We start from the raw sequence: 19,491 nt of genomic DNA on the forward strand, positions 1-19,491 counted from the left end.
AAATTTACCAGGAAATATTTTAAATATAGAATTTCTGATTTTAAAATTTATTGGCTTCTTGGAGGAAAATTGAAAGTTTGAATTGCATTCAAGTGAAAACTAGAATGGTTAGATGATTGAAGATGACTATGAGTGATTTTATAACCCTTATAAAAAAGTGAGCTCAGAATGCCTACTTCACACTGTGGTACTTCTTTGCAAAAATAAACTTTCTGTAATTCTTTTTTTGAACCCCCAAATAGTGGAGTTATTGTTTCTACCAAAAACAGTATAACAATATAAAACTACCCTAATAGTAATATATTTAGAAAATAGTGGTAGATTTAACTAATCCCAAGTAGAAATACGTATATTCCTTTAAAAAATTGTTAGCAGACATATCAATATTGGGATTAAATGAAAACATTTAAAACAACACCCACAGAATAGCACGTTGTTCCCTTTGTCTATTTTTATACATATTATTTTGTTCTTTTAATCACAGTGTGTACAATTTATTTATCCAGGTTATATAATTTATAAACTTTTAAAATTTGCTTTTCTTTTAATGTGTATTCTGTATAGTCGTTTGTGTTATTGCATAATAGTCCACTGAATTACAGTATGTTAATATGTTGAAGCATTCTTCTGTTATTGAACATTTAGGTCTCCCCTTATGAATGTTGTTGATCTAACTATCCTAATACAATGCTTTTCTACTGTTTGAGCTGTTTCTCTAGGATAGATTTGTCTAGGGAAATCAGTAAAAACCATACAAACTTTTTAATGTGTTATTTTGTTTAGGATTTCTCCAATGATGATTCTAAGCTAGAATATAACGTAGATGCTGCAAATGGCATTGTTATGGAAGGTTATCTGTTCAAACGTGCCAGCAATGCCTTCAAAACTTGGAACAGGTAATATATTTCAAACACCAGTCTTGCTCTTTCCATATCCTCAGTTTTCTGACTACTCTATGGTTTAGTGACTCTTTCCTTCATAATTCTCTAAATTCACAGTCCCTAGTAACTTTTCTGAATTATGTGTATTGGAGATAAGTTGCCCCTCTAGGAGTAAGGCCTTAAGAAGGAAGTGAAAAATAACACTAGCAAATCTAAATTCTAAAATTTAAGCAAAGTTTAAATCGGGAAGCAAGGAAAATTTTTATAATGCTTGGGTTGTAATGACTAGGTTACTACAATGAATAAGTTTTTAAATGTGAGCTTCCTCCGCTGTTTGTTATGAAATAGATCTGATTGCAAGTTATGTATTGATTATAATGGATGAATAAGACAAGTGGGTTGTTTTTCATTTTTGGGGTTCCTCCTTTATATGTATGTTTATATACATATTTACTTAATTTTGGCTTGTGAATCTTTAAGTGAGATGATCCTGGTTTTCTGATCTTTTCAATAACTTTAACCAGGCTTTTTAGAATATGGGATGAGTTTTATATGTGAAGTGTATATGGCAGCTGTTGCTCCTTTTTTGTTAACTTGATGCCTACTGAAAAATGTTTTTTTCTAAACTGATTTTTGAAAATAAATGTTGATCAAGTAAATATCTTTTAAATGAATGTATAAAATATTTATTACATTTCTCATGTATTAATAAAGTGAAATCATTTCAGACATGAAGGCAAAAGGAAAGAGTGATTGTCTCAGGATCATCTTTCTGAATAGCAGTGACTAGTCTTTTATTCAAGGATAATTCCTTTGTGGAAAAAAAAGGATTATTTTGTAATAGTTGAGAATAGTATCAGATTCTGGTTGATTGATTTAATAACTATTATATTATTGGTTGAATGTGTATATTTTATTTGCTACTTGAACAGGATATGAATTCACTTAATGATAGAGAAGATTGTTTTCTTTTTTAAAAAAGTGGACATTAGCAAAATAAATAGAATTTTCTTGGTAAGTTTAATTTGGTATACATTTTTGTTAATTTAACTGGAAACCATTATGCTTGAATATTCAAAATATTGAAATGGATTCTTAGTGCACTTATTTTGAGTTCTTGGTGATGAGGTTATGTACAAAAAATATTTACTGATATTTTCAAATGTCATTTTAGTATCACTGTATCAATGTTATTTGTATCAATTTAGTGTCAATGTCATTGAGTATCTCCTTAGCATTTGATATTGTCAGATGTTTAAATGGGACATAGTGTGTTATATTTGAAGTAATTGTTCTTTACCTGAGAATGAATATAAATGGGAAAGAATGGTGATTGTATTTGATACTAAGTTTCTTTGAGTAATGTAGGACTTTAAAAATAATACATAAATATAGGAGGATCTACTCAGATGGCCTGGTTAAGAAAGAAGGTTTTAACTATTGTAAAGTAAAAATGTAAAATTGCAGTTTTGTTTTCTAAACTGTAAGAATTAAACCAATAATCTTTTAAGCCTTTCCTGGCAAATTTCCCTGGCCAGAGTAGGAAATTAATATAAGAAATAGCGTGATTGTCAAATTTTTTTAATAAAGAGTTTTCAACCAGTACAGTTTCATGAGGTAACGTTAGAATTGAATTTTAACCTTCAGATTTCAAAACAACCTTCTTAAAATTTAACACAGTGAAAATACAATAAATCCATTAAAGCCATACCATTATGTTAAGAAGAAATGAAGTGAACTTCATGGAGTACTCTTAATCAGAAATGCTCGAAGACTTCAAAATGAAGCACAATAAGTCTTAGTGGAAAATTACATTCCCATTTAGGACAACAGAAGAAAATTAATTGATTCAAGCATGGATCTTTTTGTTTTTATATGTTTCATGAATTTTATTAATTGGCATAGACATTAAACCATAACTAAAATCAAGTAGTGAATAGCTATTAAATTCTCAATTGCAGATATGTTACCTACCATTTGCCAAGTAAGAATGATAGTAACTTTGAAAATGAGGCCACCTTTTAAAGGAGATGCCATTTCTATATGGTAGGATAACAGTTATTGATTAAAATCATAGATTATAGTTAACACCCTGATATTTAGTAAAGAAAATGGAAGCGCAGGGACATGTTTGCTCATTCAAGGTCACATACTTGGTTTGTGACAAAACTGACGCTGAAAACCTGGTGTTTTAGGAAACTTGCTATGAAAATTCCAAACAATCTGCATTTTGATAAGATAAGATACAGCTTTGGTAAAAACAACAACAAAAATAGTTTAAAAACTATTTTAAAAAACTTTCCTAATGCATTTGCATTATTAGGAATAAATTATGGGTAGCAAATTATTCATTTTCATATACCTTTAAAGAATATTTTGATGAAAACACTAATTAAAAGCAGACTTGTAAATAATACAGCGTATAAACATATAAAATTCTTCAAAGACAGAAGTCAAAAACTTTTTAACAAAAGTCTTACGTATTTTATAGGTTATAGGTCAATAACTATAAAAGGGAGGAGAAAGAAGTCTCTTATATGTTAGTTAGAATTCTCTTCTGCTTTTCAATTTTAAAAATTTGGAATGTATCTAAAATTTTTTTTTATATAAGGTTAGCAAAAATCTACTCTCAGGAAATATTTGCAGATATTTTCCTTTTACCTATATATGATCTCAGACTCTTTCCTACTTGTCTAGTTAGTTCTCTATCCAGCTTAATTTAATATATTTTATTAGCATCTGAATAAAAGACGTATTTGTGATATTTGTGCCTTAACTACAAAAATCTAGGAATTCAACTGTTCAAGCATATAGATTTTTTTTCTGCCCACTTTTTTTTTTTTTTAAGAAAAAGATTGTTTGTGGTTTAGTTTCAGGAAACATACTTTCTTGTAGTCACTCTGAGAGGTTTCAGTCATATGATGACAAATTTGCTATTGTCTATAGCTTTATGGAATAGAAGCACACATATTTCAGAGTCAGCTTTAAAAAAAGATCTTCCTGAGAGAAATGTGAATTTGACTAGGAATTTCCAGTTAGTTTTAACACCTGATGCTGTATTTCACAAAATCTAAGTATATTTTGAAAGCATCATTCCATAATCTGAAATTTAACCAAAGAGATGGTATTTTTATGTGGTGTGATTGAAATGGTGTAAGAAGTGAAACGTTTTATGTCTTAATGTGAATTGTTGAGCTTGTTTCTGTTTGGTTTCAGATTTCTAATTTGTAGTGTCTCTTAAGATTTTTTTAATGTCTGTAATATATATTTTTTGAAGATGTGATATCTACAAAATAGTCTTTCCAGGCCATCTTCTCAGTGTGGCAGCTTCATTTCAAGCTCAAGTCAGAGCTAGATGGATTTTAATACTATGCTCAGTCTTTGTTAAACTGGAAAATGTAGCTAAAAGCATAAAATGCATTATACAGTATCTTAAAGCAAAGTGTTCTGTTTCTAGTACAGATACAAATAAGAAGTGTGTACATAGATTAAAGATAAACTCTACTTATGTGTGGCCTTAGAGTGTCTGCTATCATTTGATGAGAAGAGGGTGAGCTGGAGGGAGGAGCTTTTCATGTTGAAATGTTCTCATTTGTTTCAGGTTTAGGTAGACATAGCTGTAGTGATTGTTTCCTTTAATTTGTTAAGATGAGGAAAGCTACTATTTGTATTTTAGAGCTAACCATAGAGGTAGATAACTCCCAATGATAGTAGAGTGTGCGAATATTCTCAATAGTAGACTGTACAGAATTTTCTCTGCCATAATGCTTTGAAGAATATTTTGAACATTTATAAAATATTAGCCTTTCAGATTCCTAAGAGTTGGAGTTAGTTGTATAAATGCGTATATATATAATATCAGCAAAATGCAACAGATATTTTTGATTCTTTTGTTAGGTTATGAGCTTAAGCTGGTTCCTTTAATTCTTGCTTTATTTTCATATCATGCTAGTCCTTTGCTTATTTTGCACATTTGCGTTTTCATTCTTTTACCACCTTTCCCTTATGTTTTAATCCTGCCCCATTTTTTCACATGACAGGAAAAAGCCCGATCATATCAGGTACCAAATGGCTTCCTTCCCCTCACCCCTGCCTTACTCCAACTTCCTCTTTGGCACGAGAAAGCTCGTAATTAACCTGCATTTCAGTTGGATTACTTGCAATGGATATAAAGTCTCTTTAGGTTTTAAACTGAGAAGAAAATGTAAACATCTTATTTGAGGAACAGAATTATACCTTTTCATTGCTTATATCCTCAGTTTGTTTTAATCTGGAAAGGAACGTTTGATGTGTAAATAGTTGTCCAAAGAAGACATAGCTTCAGTAATACAAGTACTACAAGTATGTATATATGTGTGTATGTGTACACACATTCACATATATATATATGCATGTATATATGTAGGTATGTATGTTTTAGGGGAAATAAGTTGGTAAATGGTTTTTAAATTTTTGAAATAGTAATTAGGTATTTGTATCTTTGGTAATCATCTTGTTAATTATGTTTAAAGGAAACATTGCCAATTCCTAGCTTTTTTGTTTGTTTTACCACTTTGGTCTTTTTCCTTGTGAAAACTAAATTGAATTTTAAATAAAGGAACATATATATGTTCGAGCTTTTAATTTTATTAAATGTTCACTATTTGGCACCTATATGAATCTGTACATGAACCCATCGTTTGTATAATTTTAGTGATAAAGCATCTACTTTTAAAGATAAATAGTGATAAAGATTTAAAAATTTTGCTTTTACCCATGTTCTTGATTTTAAGTAAGTCCCAGGACTAGTGTTCAAAAATTGTAAAAGATACTTGATTTATTTTTTAATGTATTCCCCCCTAATTTTGTCATATAGAAGCTCTTGTTGATATTTAAAAACTAATATTTGTTTATGAATGTAAAATTTTGGTCTAAAATTTTTATTATATTAAGTTGTCTCAATTTGAGATAGATATAAATTGATGTCTTAGTTTTCTTAAAACCAAAAAAATTTCACTTTTGAATACTTATATTTTGGCTTTTTGATCAGATTATGAATCTTGTAAATATAGTATAGTTGTCAGCATAATGCTTTCCAACATTTGTCTTTTTTATTATGTAATTACCTTTTAAGTGAAGTCACTCAGTCGTGTCCGACTCTTTGCGAGCCCATGGATTGTAGCATATCAGGCTTCTCCGTCCATGGGATTTTCCAGGCAGGAGTACTGGAGTAGGTTGCCATTTCCTTCTCCAGGGGATCTTCCCGACCCAGGGATTGAACCCAGGTCTCCCGCATTGTAAGCAGATGCTTTACCCTCTGAGCCACCAGGGAAGCCCCTTTTAAAGTATCTTCAAATTGCGGGTGGCATGAGCTTAAAATATTAAATATTTTCCATATCTTGTAGATTGTGAATAATTTTCCTTTTATTGGAGGTCTTAATAATAACTAGAGTTATTCTATAGGAGAAAAGATTATATTTTTTTGCTTACCTGATTAAAGTCTTGATCAATATAAATGAGTATAGTTAGCTCTTTTTTTTTTTTTTTTTAATGATAGAGGAGGGAAGATAGTACCATAGACATACTGAGTATGGCAATTAAAATTTTTCTCTACCCAGGATAGTTGTGATTTTTTTCACTTAGGAAATGTCAAATTAAGATGAATTCATAGTGTCTTGAATTTATAATATAAACAAAAATTGATGATGTGAAAAAGTTTCTCATAAGCAGATAAATGGCAGGGGAACTAAGTTTCAGAAAGTTAATAATCAAACAGAATCTAACAAAAAAACCATACATTTTTATCTAGTATTTTGTTTTTATGTTTAGAGGCTATTATTCTTAAGATTCAGCAGGTCAAAAGAAATTTACTTTCTGATGACCTCAGAAGCATGAAAAGTTTACCTGGATGCTTTTCCATTGTTCAATGAAATTCTTTATAGTTTTTCATCAAATTACATAATATTACTATATATAAAACTTAAGAATTTTTATTAATATAGTTTACTTCAAATGATTTTTAAATTAATACTTTAATCAATATCAGAGATTATTTCCATTGCATGTCATCCCATGTGGCAGGGCTGCACCATTTTGTTTGTTTGGAGGTATTTCCTTTAACATTTCTAACCAACCATGTGTCCCAGAACAAAGAGACCCAGAAGTTCTTCCTTTTCTAGCCCATCTCTTGATGATTTGCATTTAGAGGCAACCTACTTGGTTTTTATCTAGATGCTTGTTTAACAGATCTGTATTTTAATGGTAAAGGTGAATGCCTTTTTAAATAGCAAGAAAACCTAACAATCTGTCTCGCTTAAAAATAGCAAAGCATCTAATCATTTTCTCAGCCTTGGAGAATTAACTTAAATTTTTTGAAATAGAAGTTCTAAACATGTCTAAATACAATTTTTAGTGCTTTGTATTAGTATCAATGAAAAGGTAGAATCTCTATCTGCTAATAGATTAATAACTAATGTTTACACTAGAAATCATCTCACATGTAACTAATTTAAAAATAATAACTCAAATATTGTTTTACCTTTCATGCTTGATGAGAATTTTTGCTTTCTTTTATGAATGGCTTTTGGCTGTGTTTTTTTTTAAGTCTTCAGGTCTTTTATTGTTTTAACAAATTAGAATTAGTAAATATGCCATACATACGTTAGTTTTTTCTTCTAAAGAAGATTGCAAGTAAAATGCCAATTAATTTACAGTAATGAGCAGAACAATATAAATAATTGGGTGACTTATTTTTAGTAATAACTTTGATTTTTCTGCTGAGAAGTATTTTATATGAAAGTAAGGCCAAGTGAATTGGCGACAGTCTCCTATTTAATATCATTTCTAAAAGGATGATATATTTTTCTGTTTTGCTTTACAGATCAAATGCTTGTTGAATGGGGTGCAGAAAGGTTGAAAACAAAGCACCATTTGTTTCAGTCTTTTGTATACAAAGGAATAGTCTTATTTATAATATAAATTTATTTCTACTTTATAACACAAGCAAATTATTTTTGGGGACAGCTATAGTTAATTTTGGGGAAGCTCAAAAAGTTAAAATTTTATTTTTTAAAAAATTATTATTGGTAGTGGCACAAAGTATAACAGCTTTTGTTAGGGTGTAAATTTCTGACATAAAAATGATTAAAAAATATGGTAGTTTTATTTTCTTTTTCTGTGGTTTTAAAATTGCCTGAAATTTTTAATTTCAGTAATTATCTCATTGACGTCAGTTTATATAAAGCAAAACAAAACAATGCTTTTCTAAAAACTTAATTACTATAAATTGATTTTCTAGTAGTTTCTCAAATATTTTGTTTCTAACAACAACTGAAATAAATTATGTTTGTGAAAATGTAATCTATTTTATATTTATTTAGACGCTGGTTTTCAATACAGAATAATCAGTTGGTTTACCAGAAAAAGTTTAAGGTAGGTGTTTTGTTAAGTAATTAAGTGAAAACCCATTGAATCCGCCACTTCAGTTTTTATTTGTTCCTCTTGGTATAGCATTGAAGTTCATACATATGTATGTGTGCAAAATTATCATTTGTTAGTTTTATGTTTGGATATGTATAAAAGGACTCAGGAGTGGAAAGTATCAGCATTGTTTCCTGAATTCTTAATTCCTGTCTTTGAGATGGATTGTTCTGTGTTTCAGAGTTACTTTTATTTCTTCACATGTTTCTTTGTCCATTTGTGAGACAGGAAATCCCTAATACTGTTTTGGTGCTAAAGGAAAGGTTGTGTTTAAGAAATACCACCTTAGGGCCAAAAGTGGTAATAGAGAAGGGTTAGCAATTAATTAAAATATAAGCTTGAATTACTTTAAATAGAAACTTCTAAATTTGTTAATATTGTTTTTATGTGTTTGTTTTCTTGAGCCTGATTTTAAGAGTGAGGTATTTTCATTTAATGGAAAGGTATAATGAGATTATATGTGACTAGATAATGTTAAAGATAATTAGAGAAAAGAACTATTAGTTAATTGATGATTTGATTTTTACCTAATTAACCTTTATGAATAATACGTTCAACTGTAAATTTCAAATACCCACCTACTTTCATCCTGAGATAACACAATGTGAAGTTTTACTTGCTAGATTCTATAGTAGCAGGTTTATTCCATACAAATTCTTTAACTATTCAGTTCATGTTTTTTTCTACCCTGATAAGCTTGGTTTTGAGTTTCTATTTTTATTAAGTACTAAAAAATGATTTTAAAAATTCTCATTTTCTTAGATATTTTAAGAAGCATGTATAAGCTTTTTCTTTCAGTTATTAAAACTAGACTCATGAAAGGCTTCTTTTTTGGAGGAGAGTGGCTTTTATTATATGTGAGAGGATCAGGAGAAAAATTGATTTGAAAGAAAATGGAAGAAAATTAACAGGAAGCTAACATTTATTGAGCACCTGCTAATTAACTGTGAAGGATTGGACTACGTTTATATGAACTATTTCACTGAATTCTCATCAATTTTATAAGGCAGATAAAATTAACAGGGCATAATTACCTTTATATGGAATTAGTTATATTTATATTGATAACTCCTATTTCTGATCTAAAATAAGATAAATATAAGATCAGTATAAACCTTTAAAATTAGACCATTTATTCCAAGTACTGTTTTTAAGTATGTTTTTATAGGTAGTGATATTTAAAGCCTAGGTTGATAAATACAGGAGTTTTGTTTCCTTGTTGTAGGATAATCCCACTGTGGTGGTGGAGGATCTCAGGCTCTGCACAGTGAAACACTGTGAGGACATAGAACGACGATTCTGCTTTGAGGTGGTCTCTCCAACAAAGTGAGTGGTTCTAAAGAATTTGAGAGTTGTTTTTGTGTTTCTATAGCTTGTCTTAAAGGACTTTCCAGAATACAGAAAGATTTGTTACAGTTGTGACTATAAGAGCTAAAAAGGAAAAAAGTGTTCTCAAATTAAATTTGAATTATGAATAATTAGACACATATTAATGATTACAAGTCAGATATTTATGTAACTTTTACGCAGTATCATAGTCCTTAAATTCTGATGATTACTATGGCTATATGGAAACATTTTAACTGTCAAGATAATGAGCTGAAGTCATATATCAGATAAATTCTTTGATAACTTATTATTTCATATGTCTACCCAATGAAAAATATTAATGTTATTTTATGTGGCAAATTTAAAGTTTTATTTTTTTAATACACAGAATAAGTGACTTGTTTTCAGTAGGTAATTTATTTCATTGACGTCTTGATTTCTTTACGAACATACTACCTAAAGATAGTGAAATAAAACCTTTCAACACAGTATTTTTCGTTAGAAAATGATTATATAGCAAAATTGATAAAAAATAAACCTTATTTTTTGGGTTAATTTAGTGTCTGAGAAAACAATGTTATTTCCCTTTAGAAGTTGTATGCTTCAGGCAGATTCTGAAAAGCTGCGCCAGGCATGGATTAAGGCTGTTCAGACCAGTATTGCTACTGCTTACAGAGAGAAGGGTGATGAATCAGAGGTTAGTAAATAGCACTGCATGCAAAGTGATATTTTGCCAAAGTTTTTAATTTTAATTGCAACATTGCATGATTATAACATTCTTTTTTTATGGAGGATGACTTTTTTGTATTGAAATGGGTTTTATTTTTAAATTGTACATTTAGTTTCTTGTTTATTTCTCTTGACTTTTCTTTTAATTCCAATATTTCAGTGTATGTTTAATCCAGTATTTGAATATGTGTCTCAAGTATTCTGATGCAAGTATTTTTCCTCAAATATTTTATTAATATAATAAAACAGTGAGTGTGAAAGGTAAACACTAAAACTAGGTGAAGAGCAAAGAACAGGAAAGCTCATATTTTTAAATTGAAATCTCCCTGGAGAAGATAAGCTGAGTGTAGAGTCTGGGATTGTAGTCTGGTGTTAGCTACCCAGTAAGTTTACAGACTCTTTTGAGCAAGGCCTGGAGAGGGCAATGGCACCCCACTCCAGTACTCTTGCCTGGAGAATCCCATGGACAGAGGAGCCTGGTAGGCTGCAGTCCATGGAGTTGCTAAGAGTCAGACGCAACTGAGAGACTTCACTTTGAGCAAGGCCATGAATGAGTCTTAAGAAATGAAAAATGTCTTTATTCTATCCTCACGTTTGTTAGTTTGGTTAAGTGTGAAATTTTTAGGTTGGTAGTGATTGTTCTTAAGACTTTTAATGGCAGTGTTTTCTGCTTTCCAGAGTTGCTGTTGGAGTCTTTCTTATTACCAGTCTTTAATATTCCTCCTCTCCAATTTCTTTGTTTTCTTTTTCTGAAATTTTTGGACTGGTCTTATGATTCTCGTGTGTGTGTGTGTGTGTGTGTGTATGTTTTGCTCTGCAATCTGGGAGATTTTACCAGTTAGTCTTCCAAACCTATTGAATATTCCATTTGTGCTAGCACATATTTAATTTCAAAGAGTTTCTTTTTGTTTACTGAATGTTTACATACATAAACCTGTTCTTTTTTCATGTATGCGGTATTAGATTTGTGTTTCTTAATCTTGACAGCACAGTATGATAATACAGGAAGTTTTAAAAAATCCCAGTGCTTAGGTACCACCCTAGAATAGTTGAATGGAGTTGGGGCCCAGGCATCAATATTTTTAAAAGCTTTCTACTAATAAGTGATTTCTCTGTTCAAGCAGTGTTGAGAACCATTTTATTAAGGGCTTTCCTTGGCTATCTTGTTATCTGCTCATGGTTGCAAGTGCTGTAAGAACATAGGACTTCGTTGATGGTGATCTTCACCAAAGTGTGGACCATTTGTTGAGAAACAATTTGAATTAGGATCTTTGGAGTCTTTTCAGCTACGATTCCCCAGAGAAGACTCACTGTTCTCCTGTGTAGAGGTAAAGGACTGGCTGGGAGTTAATTGCTGGAGAACCAGCATTCAGTTATGTAGACGTTCATTTAATCCTGTGCTTGCCTCTTTTTAGGTAAATGCCATCTAGTCACTTTCTGTTTTCTTTCAGTGAATGAACCTCTTGTCGTTTGTATGGCTTTGTAGAGGACAGTTCACTAATGGCAGCATTGGGAAGGGTACCTTTGATCTAACTTCTTCTTAATGATTTCTCCTACTTTCTCCCCACTTCCAAGATTAACTGGTACAAATCCTTGAGCCTTTTGTCTATTATATGAGGTAAATTGATGAACTCTTAGATTTTTCTTACTATTTCTTTAGATTTTGCCTTGGTCTATTCTTGTTACCATTGATCCAGCCACTTTGCAACTCTCTGAATTTTGTTGCTCTTATTTTCTTTTCTGTTAGCCATATTCTTGTGGATAAATGTTCTTTTTTCTTTTTTTATTTAGAAAACCTTAAGTTTCTAAAGTTGAATTCAGTTCAGTCACTTAGTCATATCCAGCTCTTTGCGACCCCATAAACTGTAGCACTCCAGGCCTCCCTATCCATCACCAACTCCCGGAGTTCACCTAAAACCAAGTCCATTGAGTCGGTGATGCCATCCAACCATCTCATCCTCTGTCGTCCCCTTCTCAACCTGCCCTCAATCTTTCCCAGCAACGGGGTCTTTTCAAAAGAGTCAGCTCTTTGCATCAGGTCGTCAAAGTATTGGAGTTTCAACTTCAACATCAGTTCTTTCAGCGAACACCCAGGACTGATCTCCTTTAGGATGGACTGGTTGGATCACCTTGCAGTCCAAGGGACACTCAGGACTCTTCTCCAACACCACGGTTCAAAAGCATCAATTCTTTGGTGCTCAGCTTTCTTTATAGTCCAACTCAAACATCCATACATGACCACTGGAAAAACCATAGCCTTGACTAGACAGATCTGTGTTGCCATAGTAGCTTTTTAATGTGCTTTGTAGGTTGGTCTTAACTTTCCTTCCAAGGAGTAAGTGTCTTTTAATTTCATGGCTGCAATCACCATCTGCAGTGATTTTGGAGCCCCCCAAAATAAGGTCTGCCACTGTTTCCCCTGTTTCCCCATCTATTTGCCATGAAGTGATGGGACCAGATGCCATGATCTTAATTTTCTGAATGTTGAGCTTTAAACCAACTTTTTCACTCTCCTCTTTCACTTTCATCAAGAGGCCCTTTAGTTCTTCACTTTCTGCCATAAGGGTGGTGTCATCTGCATATCTGAGGTTATTGATATTTTTCCCAGCAATCTTGATTCTAGCATGTGCTTCCTCCAGCTCAGCATTTCTCATGATGTACTCTGCATACAAGTTAAATAAGCAGGGTGACAATATACAGCCTTGACGTACTCCTTTTCCTATTTGGAACCTGTCTGTTGTTCCATGTCCAGTTCTAACTGTTGCTTCCTGACCCGCGTATAAATTTCTCAAGAGGCAGGTCAGGTGGTCTGGTATTCCCATCTCTTTCAGAATTTTCCAGTTTATGGTGATCCACAGAGTCAAAGGCTTTGGCATAGTCAATAAAGCAGAAATAGATGTTTTTCTGGAACTCTCTTGCTTTTTTGATGATTCAGCAGATGTTGGCGATTTGATCTCTGTTGGTTCCTCTGCCTTTTTTAAAACCAGCTTGAACATCTGGAAGTTCACGGTTCATGTATTGCTGAAGCCTGACTTGGAGAATTTTGAGCATTACTTTACTAGCGTGTGAGATGACTGCAATTGTGCAGTAGTTTGAGCTTTCTTTGGCATTGCCTTTCTTTGGGATTGGAATGAAAACTGACCTTTTCCAGTCCTGTGGCCACTGCTGAGTTTTCCAAATTTTCTGGCATATAGAGTACAAAACTTTCCCAGCATCATCTTTCAGGATTTGAAACAGCTCAACTGGAATTCCATCACCTCTGCTAGCTTTGTTCGTAGTGATATTTCCTAAGGCCCACTTGACTTCACATTCCAGGATGTCTACCTCTAGGTGAATGATCACACCATCGTAGTTATCTGGGTCGTGAAGCTCTTTTTTGTACAGTTCTTCTGTGTATTCTTGCCACCTCTTCTTAATATCTTCTGCTTCTGTTAGGTCCATGCCATTTCTTACTTTATTGAGCCCATCTTTCCATGAAATGTTCCCTTGGTATCTTTAATTTCCTTGAAGAGATTTCTAGTCTTTCCCATTCTATTGTTTTCCTCTATGTCTTTGCATTGACCGCTGAGGAAGGCTGACAGAATGTGGTCCACTGGAGAAGGGAAAGGAAAACCACTTCAGTATTCTTGCCTTGAGAACCCCATGAACAGTATGAAAAGGCAAAAAGATAGGACACTGATAGATGAACTCCCCAGGTCAGTAGGTGCCACTGGTGCCACTCCAATATGCTATGGAGATCCATGGAAAAATAATTCCAGAAAGAATAAAGGGATGGAGCCAAAGCTAAAACAACACCCAGTTGTGGATAGTACTGGTGATAGAAGCAAGGTTCGATGTGGTAAAGAGCAATATTGCGTAGGAACCTGGAATGTTAGGTCCATGAATCAAGGCAAATTGGAAGTGGTCAGATAGGAGATGGCAAGAGTGAACATCGGCATTCTAGGAATCAGCAGACTAAAATGGACTGGAATGGGTGAATTTAACTCAGATGACCATTATATCTACTATTGTGGGCAGGAATCTCTTAGAAGAAATGGAGTAGCCATGATAGTCAACAAGAGAGTCTGAAATGCAGTACTTGGATGCAGTCTCAAAATTGACAGAATATCTCTGTTCATTTCCAAGGCAAAGCATTCAGTATCACAGTAATCCAAGTCTGTGCCCCAACCAGTAACGCTGAAGAAGCTGAAGTTGAACGGTTCTGTGAAGGCCTACAAGACCTTCTAGAACTAATACCCCCAAAAGATGTCCTTTTCATTATAGGGGACTGGAATGCAAAAGCAGGAAGTCAAGAAACACCTGGAGTAACAGGCCAATTTGGCCTTGGAGTACAGAATGAATCAGGACAAAGGCTAATAGTGTTTTGTCAAGAGAATACACTGGTCATAGCAAACACCCTCTTCCAACAACACGAGACAAGACGCTACACATGGACATCACCAGATGGTCAACACCGACATCAGATTGATTATATTCTTTGCAGCCAGAGATGGAGAAGCTCTATAGAGTTAGCAAAAACAAGACCGGGAGCTGACTGTGTGGCTCAGATCATGAACCTCTTAATGCCAAATTCAGACTGAAATTGAAGAAAGTGGGGGAAACCACTAGACCATTCAGGTATGACCTACATCAAATCCCTTATGAGTATACAGATCTGATAGACAGAGTGCCTGATGAACTATGGACGGAGGTTTGTGACATTGTACAGGAGATAGGAATCAAGATCGACCCCAAGGAAAAGAAATTAAAACAAGTGAAATGGCTGTCTGAGGAGGCCTTACAAATAGCTGTGAAAAGAAGAGAAGTGAAAAGCAGAGGAGAAAAGGAAAGATATACCCATTTGAATGCAGAGTTCCAAAGAATAGCAGGGAGAGATAAGAAAGCCTTCCTGAGCAATCAATGCAAAGAAATAGAGGAAATCAATAGAATGGGAGAGTTTCTAAAGTAGATTATAGATATCATTGTCATTCCACACTAAATAGTAATTTCTTAATATCGTCTGTAACTCAGTCTATTCAGATGTCTCCAGTTATCCTAAAAATGTCTTTTACAACCTGTTTTACAAAGTAGGATCTTTTTTGTGACTGGGCATTGAATCTAGTCCAGTGTTCCTTGTCTTTCAGTCTAGAATAGTTCCTTCTTTTTTTTTTTTCCCCATGACAGTGACTTGCTGAAAAGGTTAGACTTTCTGTTCCAGGAGAATTCCTTGTCATAGATTATAACATAGGTGATGTGTATACTTCATATTGCAATGAGAGAAATACAATATTGTTACCCTACCATTGCTAATGCAAAAATCTTCTTTGTGAAGATAAAGCAGACGTGGATTAGGGAGATGACAGTGTGATCCCTTCATTGTCATGGCACATTTCCTTTCTTGTTCCCAGTCTGTTAATACTTCATTCCTTTGCATTACAAATCTACTTTGTCTTACTTTAACCCTATAAAGTCTAGGCCCCATCAACCATTCATTTAATAGTTTTGTAGCTGAATTTGTAATTTTATTGGGAATTTGCAAAATGATGATTTTCTAATTCTTTTCCCATATCCATTTATTAACTTGCATTCTTATGTGAAATATAGGTTTTCTTTATCATTGGAGCTATTTAGTTTAATAAGAGAGGCTTAAATTTTTGCTTTTAATTACCACATTTGGTTGATTTATTAGCTACCTGAAGTGGGGACAGATAATGTTTTGGGGGATATCATTATAAACTCCCAGATTTTTAAAAACACAATGGGTCCCAATTAACTGTGGTAATTACTCTTTTTTCACATTCATATTATCACACCTTTGTCCAATAAGGACTCAGGTGATGCCTTGAAAAATTTCTCTAGTGTTTAGCAGAGTTGTGAGAGGGAACACATTTAGATGTGTATCCAGATCATATTGATGAAGAAGCTAGCGGATTGCTGAAATGCTTGTGTTAGCAGAATCGTACACCAGAAATAGTAGGGATTACAGGAAAAATAGAGATAGGGCCAACCTAAAACCTACCTGAGTTTGTAACTTGAATAATTTTAGAAACTTTTAAATCTCAATAAAAATATTAGCACAGTTGAATTCCTAATAAATAAACACTATAGTATAGAGGACAGGTAGGACTTAGCTTTAAAAATTGGTGAAGATAGCTTAAAGGAAGTGTACAGAAGGGTTGAGGCTTTGGTGACATGTGCAAAACACATAACTATCAGAGAGAATGGTGTAGTAAACACTTTCAAGTCATAGCGCATGGCCAAAATGCGCCAAGAAGAGTGAAAGATGGGTGTCGTTTCCAGTCCTGTATTCCTTGAGGTGTCCAGCCCAGGTTCTCCTGTGTTACTGTACTTTGCTTTCAGCTTCTCTAATTTGGTGTAAAGTTCAGTTCAGTTCAGTTCAGTCGCTCAGTCGTGTCCGACTCTTTGCGACTTCACGAATCGCAGCACGCCAGGCCTCCCTGTCCACCACCAACTCCTGGAGTTCACTCAAACTCACGTCCATCGAGTCAGTGATGCCATCCAGCCATCTCATCCTCGGTCGTCCCCTTCTCCTCCTGCCCCCAATCCCTCCCAGCATCAGAGTCTCTTCCAGTGAGTCAACTCTTCGCATGAGGTGGCCAAAGTACTGGAGTTTCAGCTTTAGCATCATTCCTTCCAAAGAAATCCCAGGGCTGATCTCCTTCAGAATGGACTGGTTGGAAAAGCATTAGCTAATAAAGGAATACTGAGAGTGAACCAGCATGATTTGTGCATTGACATCCTTTTTCTGTATGATAATTGCTTACAAGCTAATTCACATTATGAAATATGGTTTAGTAACATGGGTTTTATTTCTTTTTAAAATTTTAAAGTAATCTATAACTTACAGAGAAGTTCCAAGTAATGCAAAAAATTTTCCCCTGAACTATTTCAGAGTAAGCAGCTAATACATGCTACACCGCCCATTATTAATTTAGTGAGTTCTTCCCACAACTAGGACATTTCTCCTGTATAATCAGAATCAAGAAATGAGCATTGGTACATTACTACCATTTAATTCTCAAATGCCAAGTTTTAATAGTTGTCCCAGTAATGTTCTTTACAGCAAAAAGATCCAGTCTAGAAGCACAGGTTTCTTTTAGTTGTTATGATTCTTCAGTTTCCTTCGGTTTTGGTAATCAGTTCTGTTCAGTTGCTCAGTCGTGTCTGACTCTTTGTGACCCCATGAATCGCAGCGTCCCCAGGCCTCCCTGTGCATCATCAACTCCTGGAGTTTACTCAGACTCACATCCATCGAGTCCATGATGCCATCCAGCCATCTCATCCTCGGTCGTCCCCTTCTCCTCCTGCCCCCAATCCCTCCCAGCATCAGAGTCTTTTCCAATGAGTCAACTCTTCGCATGAGGTGGCCAAAGTACTGGAGTTTCAGCTTTAGCATCATTCCTTCCAAAGAAATCCCAGGGCTGACCTCCTTCAGAATGGACTGGTTGGATCTACTTGCAGACCAAGGGATTCTCAAGAGTCTTCTCCAACACCACAGTTCAAAAGCATCAATTCTTCAGCGCTCACCCTTCTTCACAGTCCAACTCTCGCATCCATACATGACCACAGGAAAAACCATAGCCTTGACTAGACGGACCTTAGTCGGCAGTGTATTGTCTCTGCTTTTGAATATGCTATCTAGGTTGGTCATAACTTTTCTTCCAAGGAGTAAGCGTCTTTTAATTTCATGGCTGCAATCACCATCTGCAGTGATTTTGGAGCCCCCCAAAATAAAGTCTGAGACTGTTTCCACTGTTTCCCCATCTGTTTTGACCTTCTTGACCTTGATTGTATTGAAGATTGCACACTTTGGTAGAATATCCCCCATTGTTGATATGTTTACTTACAAAGTTGTGCACTGTTGGTAGGAATATTGTATAAATGATGCTGTGTTCTTCTCACTGCATCTTCTTAGGTGGCCTGAGATTTTGATTTGTTCCATTTTTGGTGATGTTAACTTTGATCACTTGATTAAGGTAATGCATGCTAGACATCTCTACTGAAATACTGTCTTTGTAATAGTATTTTGTATGTACAGGGAGTATGTACTTTGAGACTATGTAAATATTCTTTCCTATTCAAACTTTAATTTTTAAATGTAATTATATGAGGATACAACCCTGTTTTATTTAATGTATCATGATTCATTGCTATCATTATTTGTTTTATTGCTCAGATTGACTCGTTTCTCTAGTGGAGCCCTGGATTCTGTAACCTTTTGACATTTCCCCAACAATCTTGAAGTTCTTCCCTACCTTCTAGCATGATGAGATGTCTTGAGTTCATCTTCTTGTACTTTCTCTGCACCAGCCTTGAAATCAGCAGTTTCTCCAAAGTACACTAGCTCTTTTGGGTAGAGAATAGTTTTAGAAAGCAAGATAAGGGAATATACATGTGCATATATACATTTGCATCTTTACTGCTTTATAAATATATTTATATTAAAACCATTAGGGCGCCTGTTGTCATCTCCAGTCCTAATGTAATACAATCGGGTTTGTTCTAACTTTCTCCCTTTTCATATAAATAACTCCTTTCTCTGAAGTAAGAAATCTGATTTCCCTTTATTTTTAGCAGTTTGCTTATATGCTCAGTCCCCCTGTTGTGACGAGTATGCTTTCTCTGCTGCCATTTGCCACCTGCCAGACTAATACCTCACACCAGGTGGCACTACCACTTGGTGGTTCCTCTCTGTCTTCAGGCTCTCGTTGCCTTTGTTAGACTGTCTCCCTATGCAGAAACCCTTCTTCTCCTGCTTGGCAACCAACAACCTGCATGGGGTCACTCTCATCTGAGGGTATGCTCCTCACCCAGCACAGTCCTCTCTGTAATACCATATCCCCACACTTTCTTTGCTTAGCCACACTTAACGGCTATTGAATTGAGTTTTCAAGAAGGGCAAGATTATATTTGTGTGAATTCTGTCCTAAAATACTGGCTTATTAAAGTTGAAATGTTTTAAAACCAAAAGACTTTTTAGGCCATATATTTATTTACGTAGGATCCCCAAACTCCGTTTTTGTACTTGGTCATTATTGGTATATTCTTTGCTGTGCACTTAAAAAATTAGTTTTTTGCTTATCTGCCACCTTTT

At 34.2% G+C, this 19,491-nt stretch overlaps 1 protein-coding gene across 6 annotated transcripts in view; it reads left to right on the plus strand.

The window, feature by feature from the left end:
• The window catches only part of ACAP2 (ArfGAP with coiled-coil, ankyrin repeat and PH domains 2), a 161,870-nt gene that overhangs the window by 123,293 nt on the left and 19,086 nt on the right, over positions 1 to 19,491 (plus strand). For 3 of the 6 annotated variants that reach the window (XR_001917891.1, XM_018046482.1, XM_018046486.1), the window contains 5 exons: positions 784 to 896; positions 4,922 to 4,942; positions 8,240 to 8,291; positions 9,565 to 9,665; positions 10,260 to 10,365. Coding sequence is in view for 4 of the 6 variants with exons in the window: in XM_018046482.1 (XP_017901971.1) it covers positions 784 to 896; positions 4,922 to 4,942; positions 8,240 to 8,291; positions 9,565 to 9,665; positions 10,260 to 10,365 (393 nt within the window). In the remaining 2 variants the exon portion in view is untranslated. The remainder of the gene's footprint in view (positions 1 to 783; positions 897 to 4,921; positions 4,943 to 8,239; positions 8,292 to 9,564; positions 9,666 to 10,259; positions 10,366 to 19,491) is intronic. The other 3 variants (XR_001917892.1, XM_018046492.1, XM_018046496.1) reach the window with 1 other exon arrangement.

Source organism: Capra hircus, chromosome 1 (genome assembly GCF_001704415.2).
Source record: "Capra hircus breed San Clemente chromosome 1, ASM170441v1, whole genome shotgun sequence".
Lineage (NCBI taxonomy): Eukaryota > Metazoa > Chordata > Mammalia > Artiodactyla > Bovidae > Capra > Capra hircus.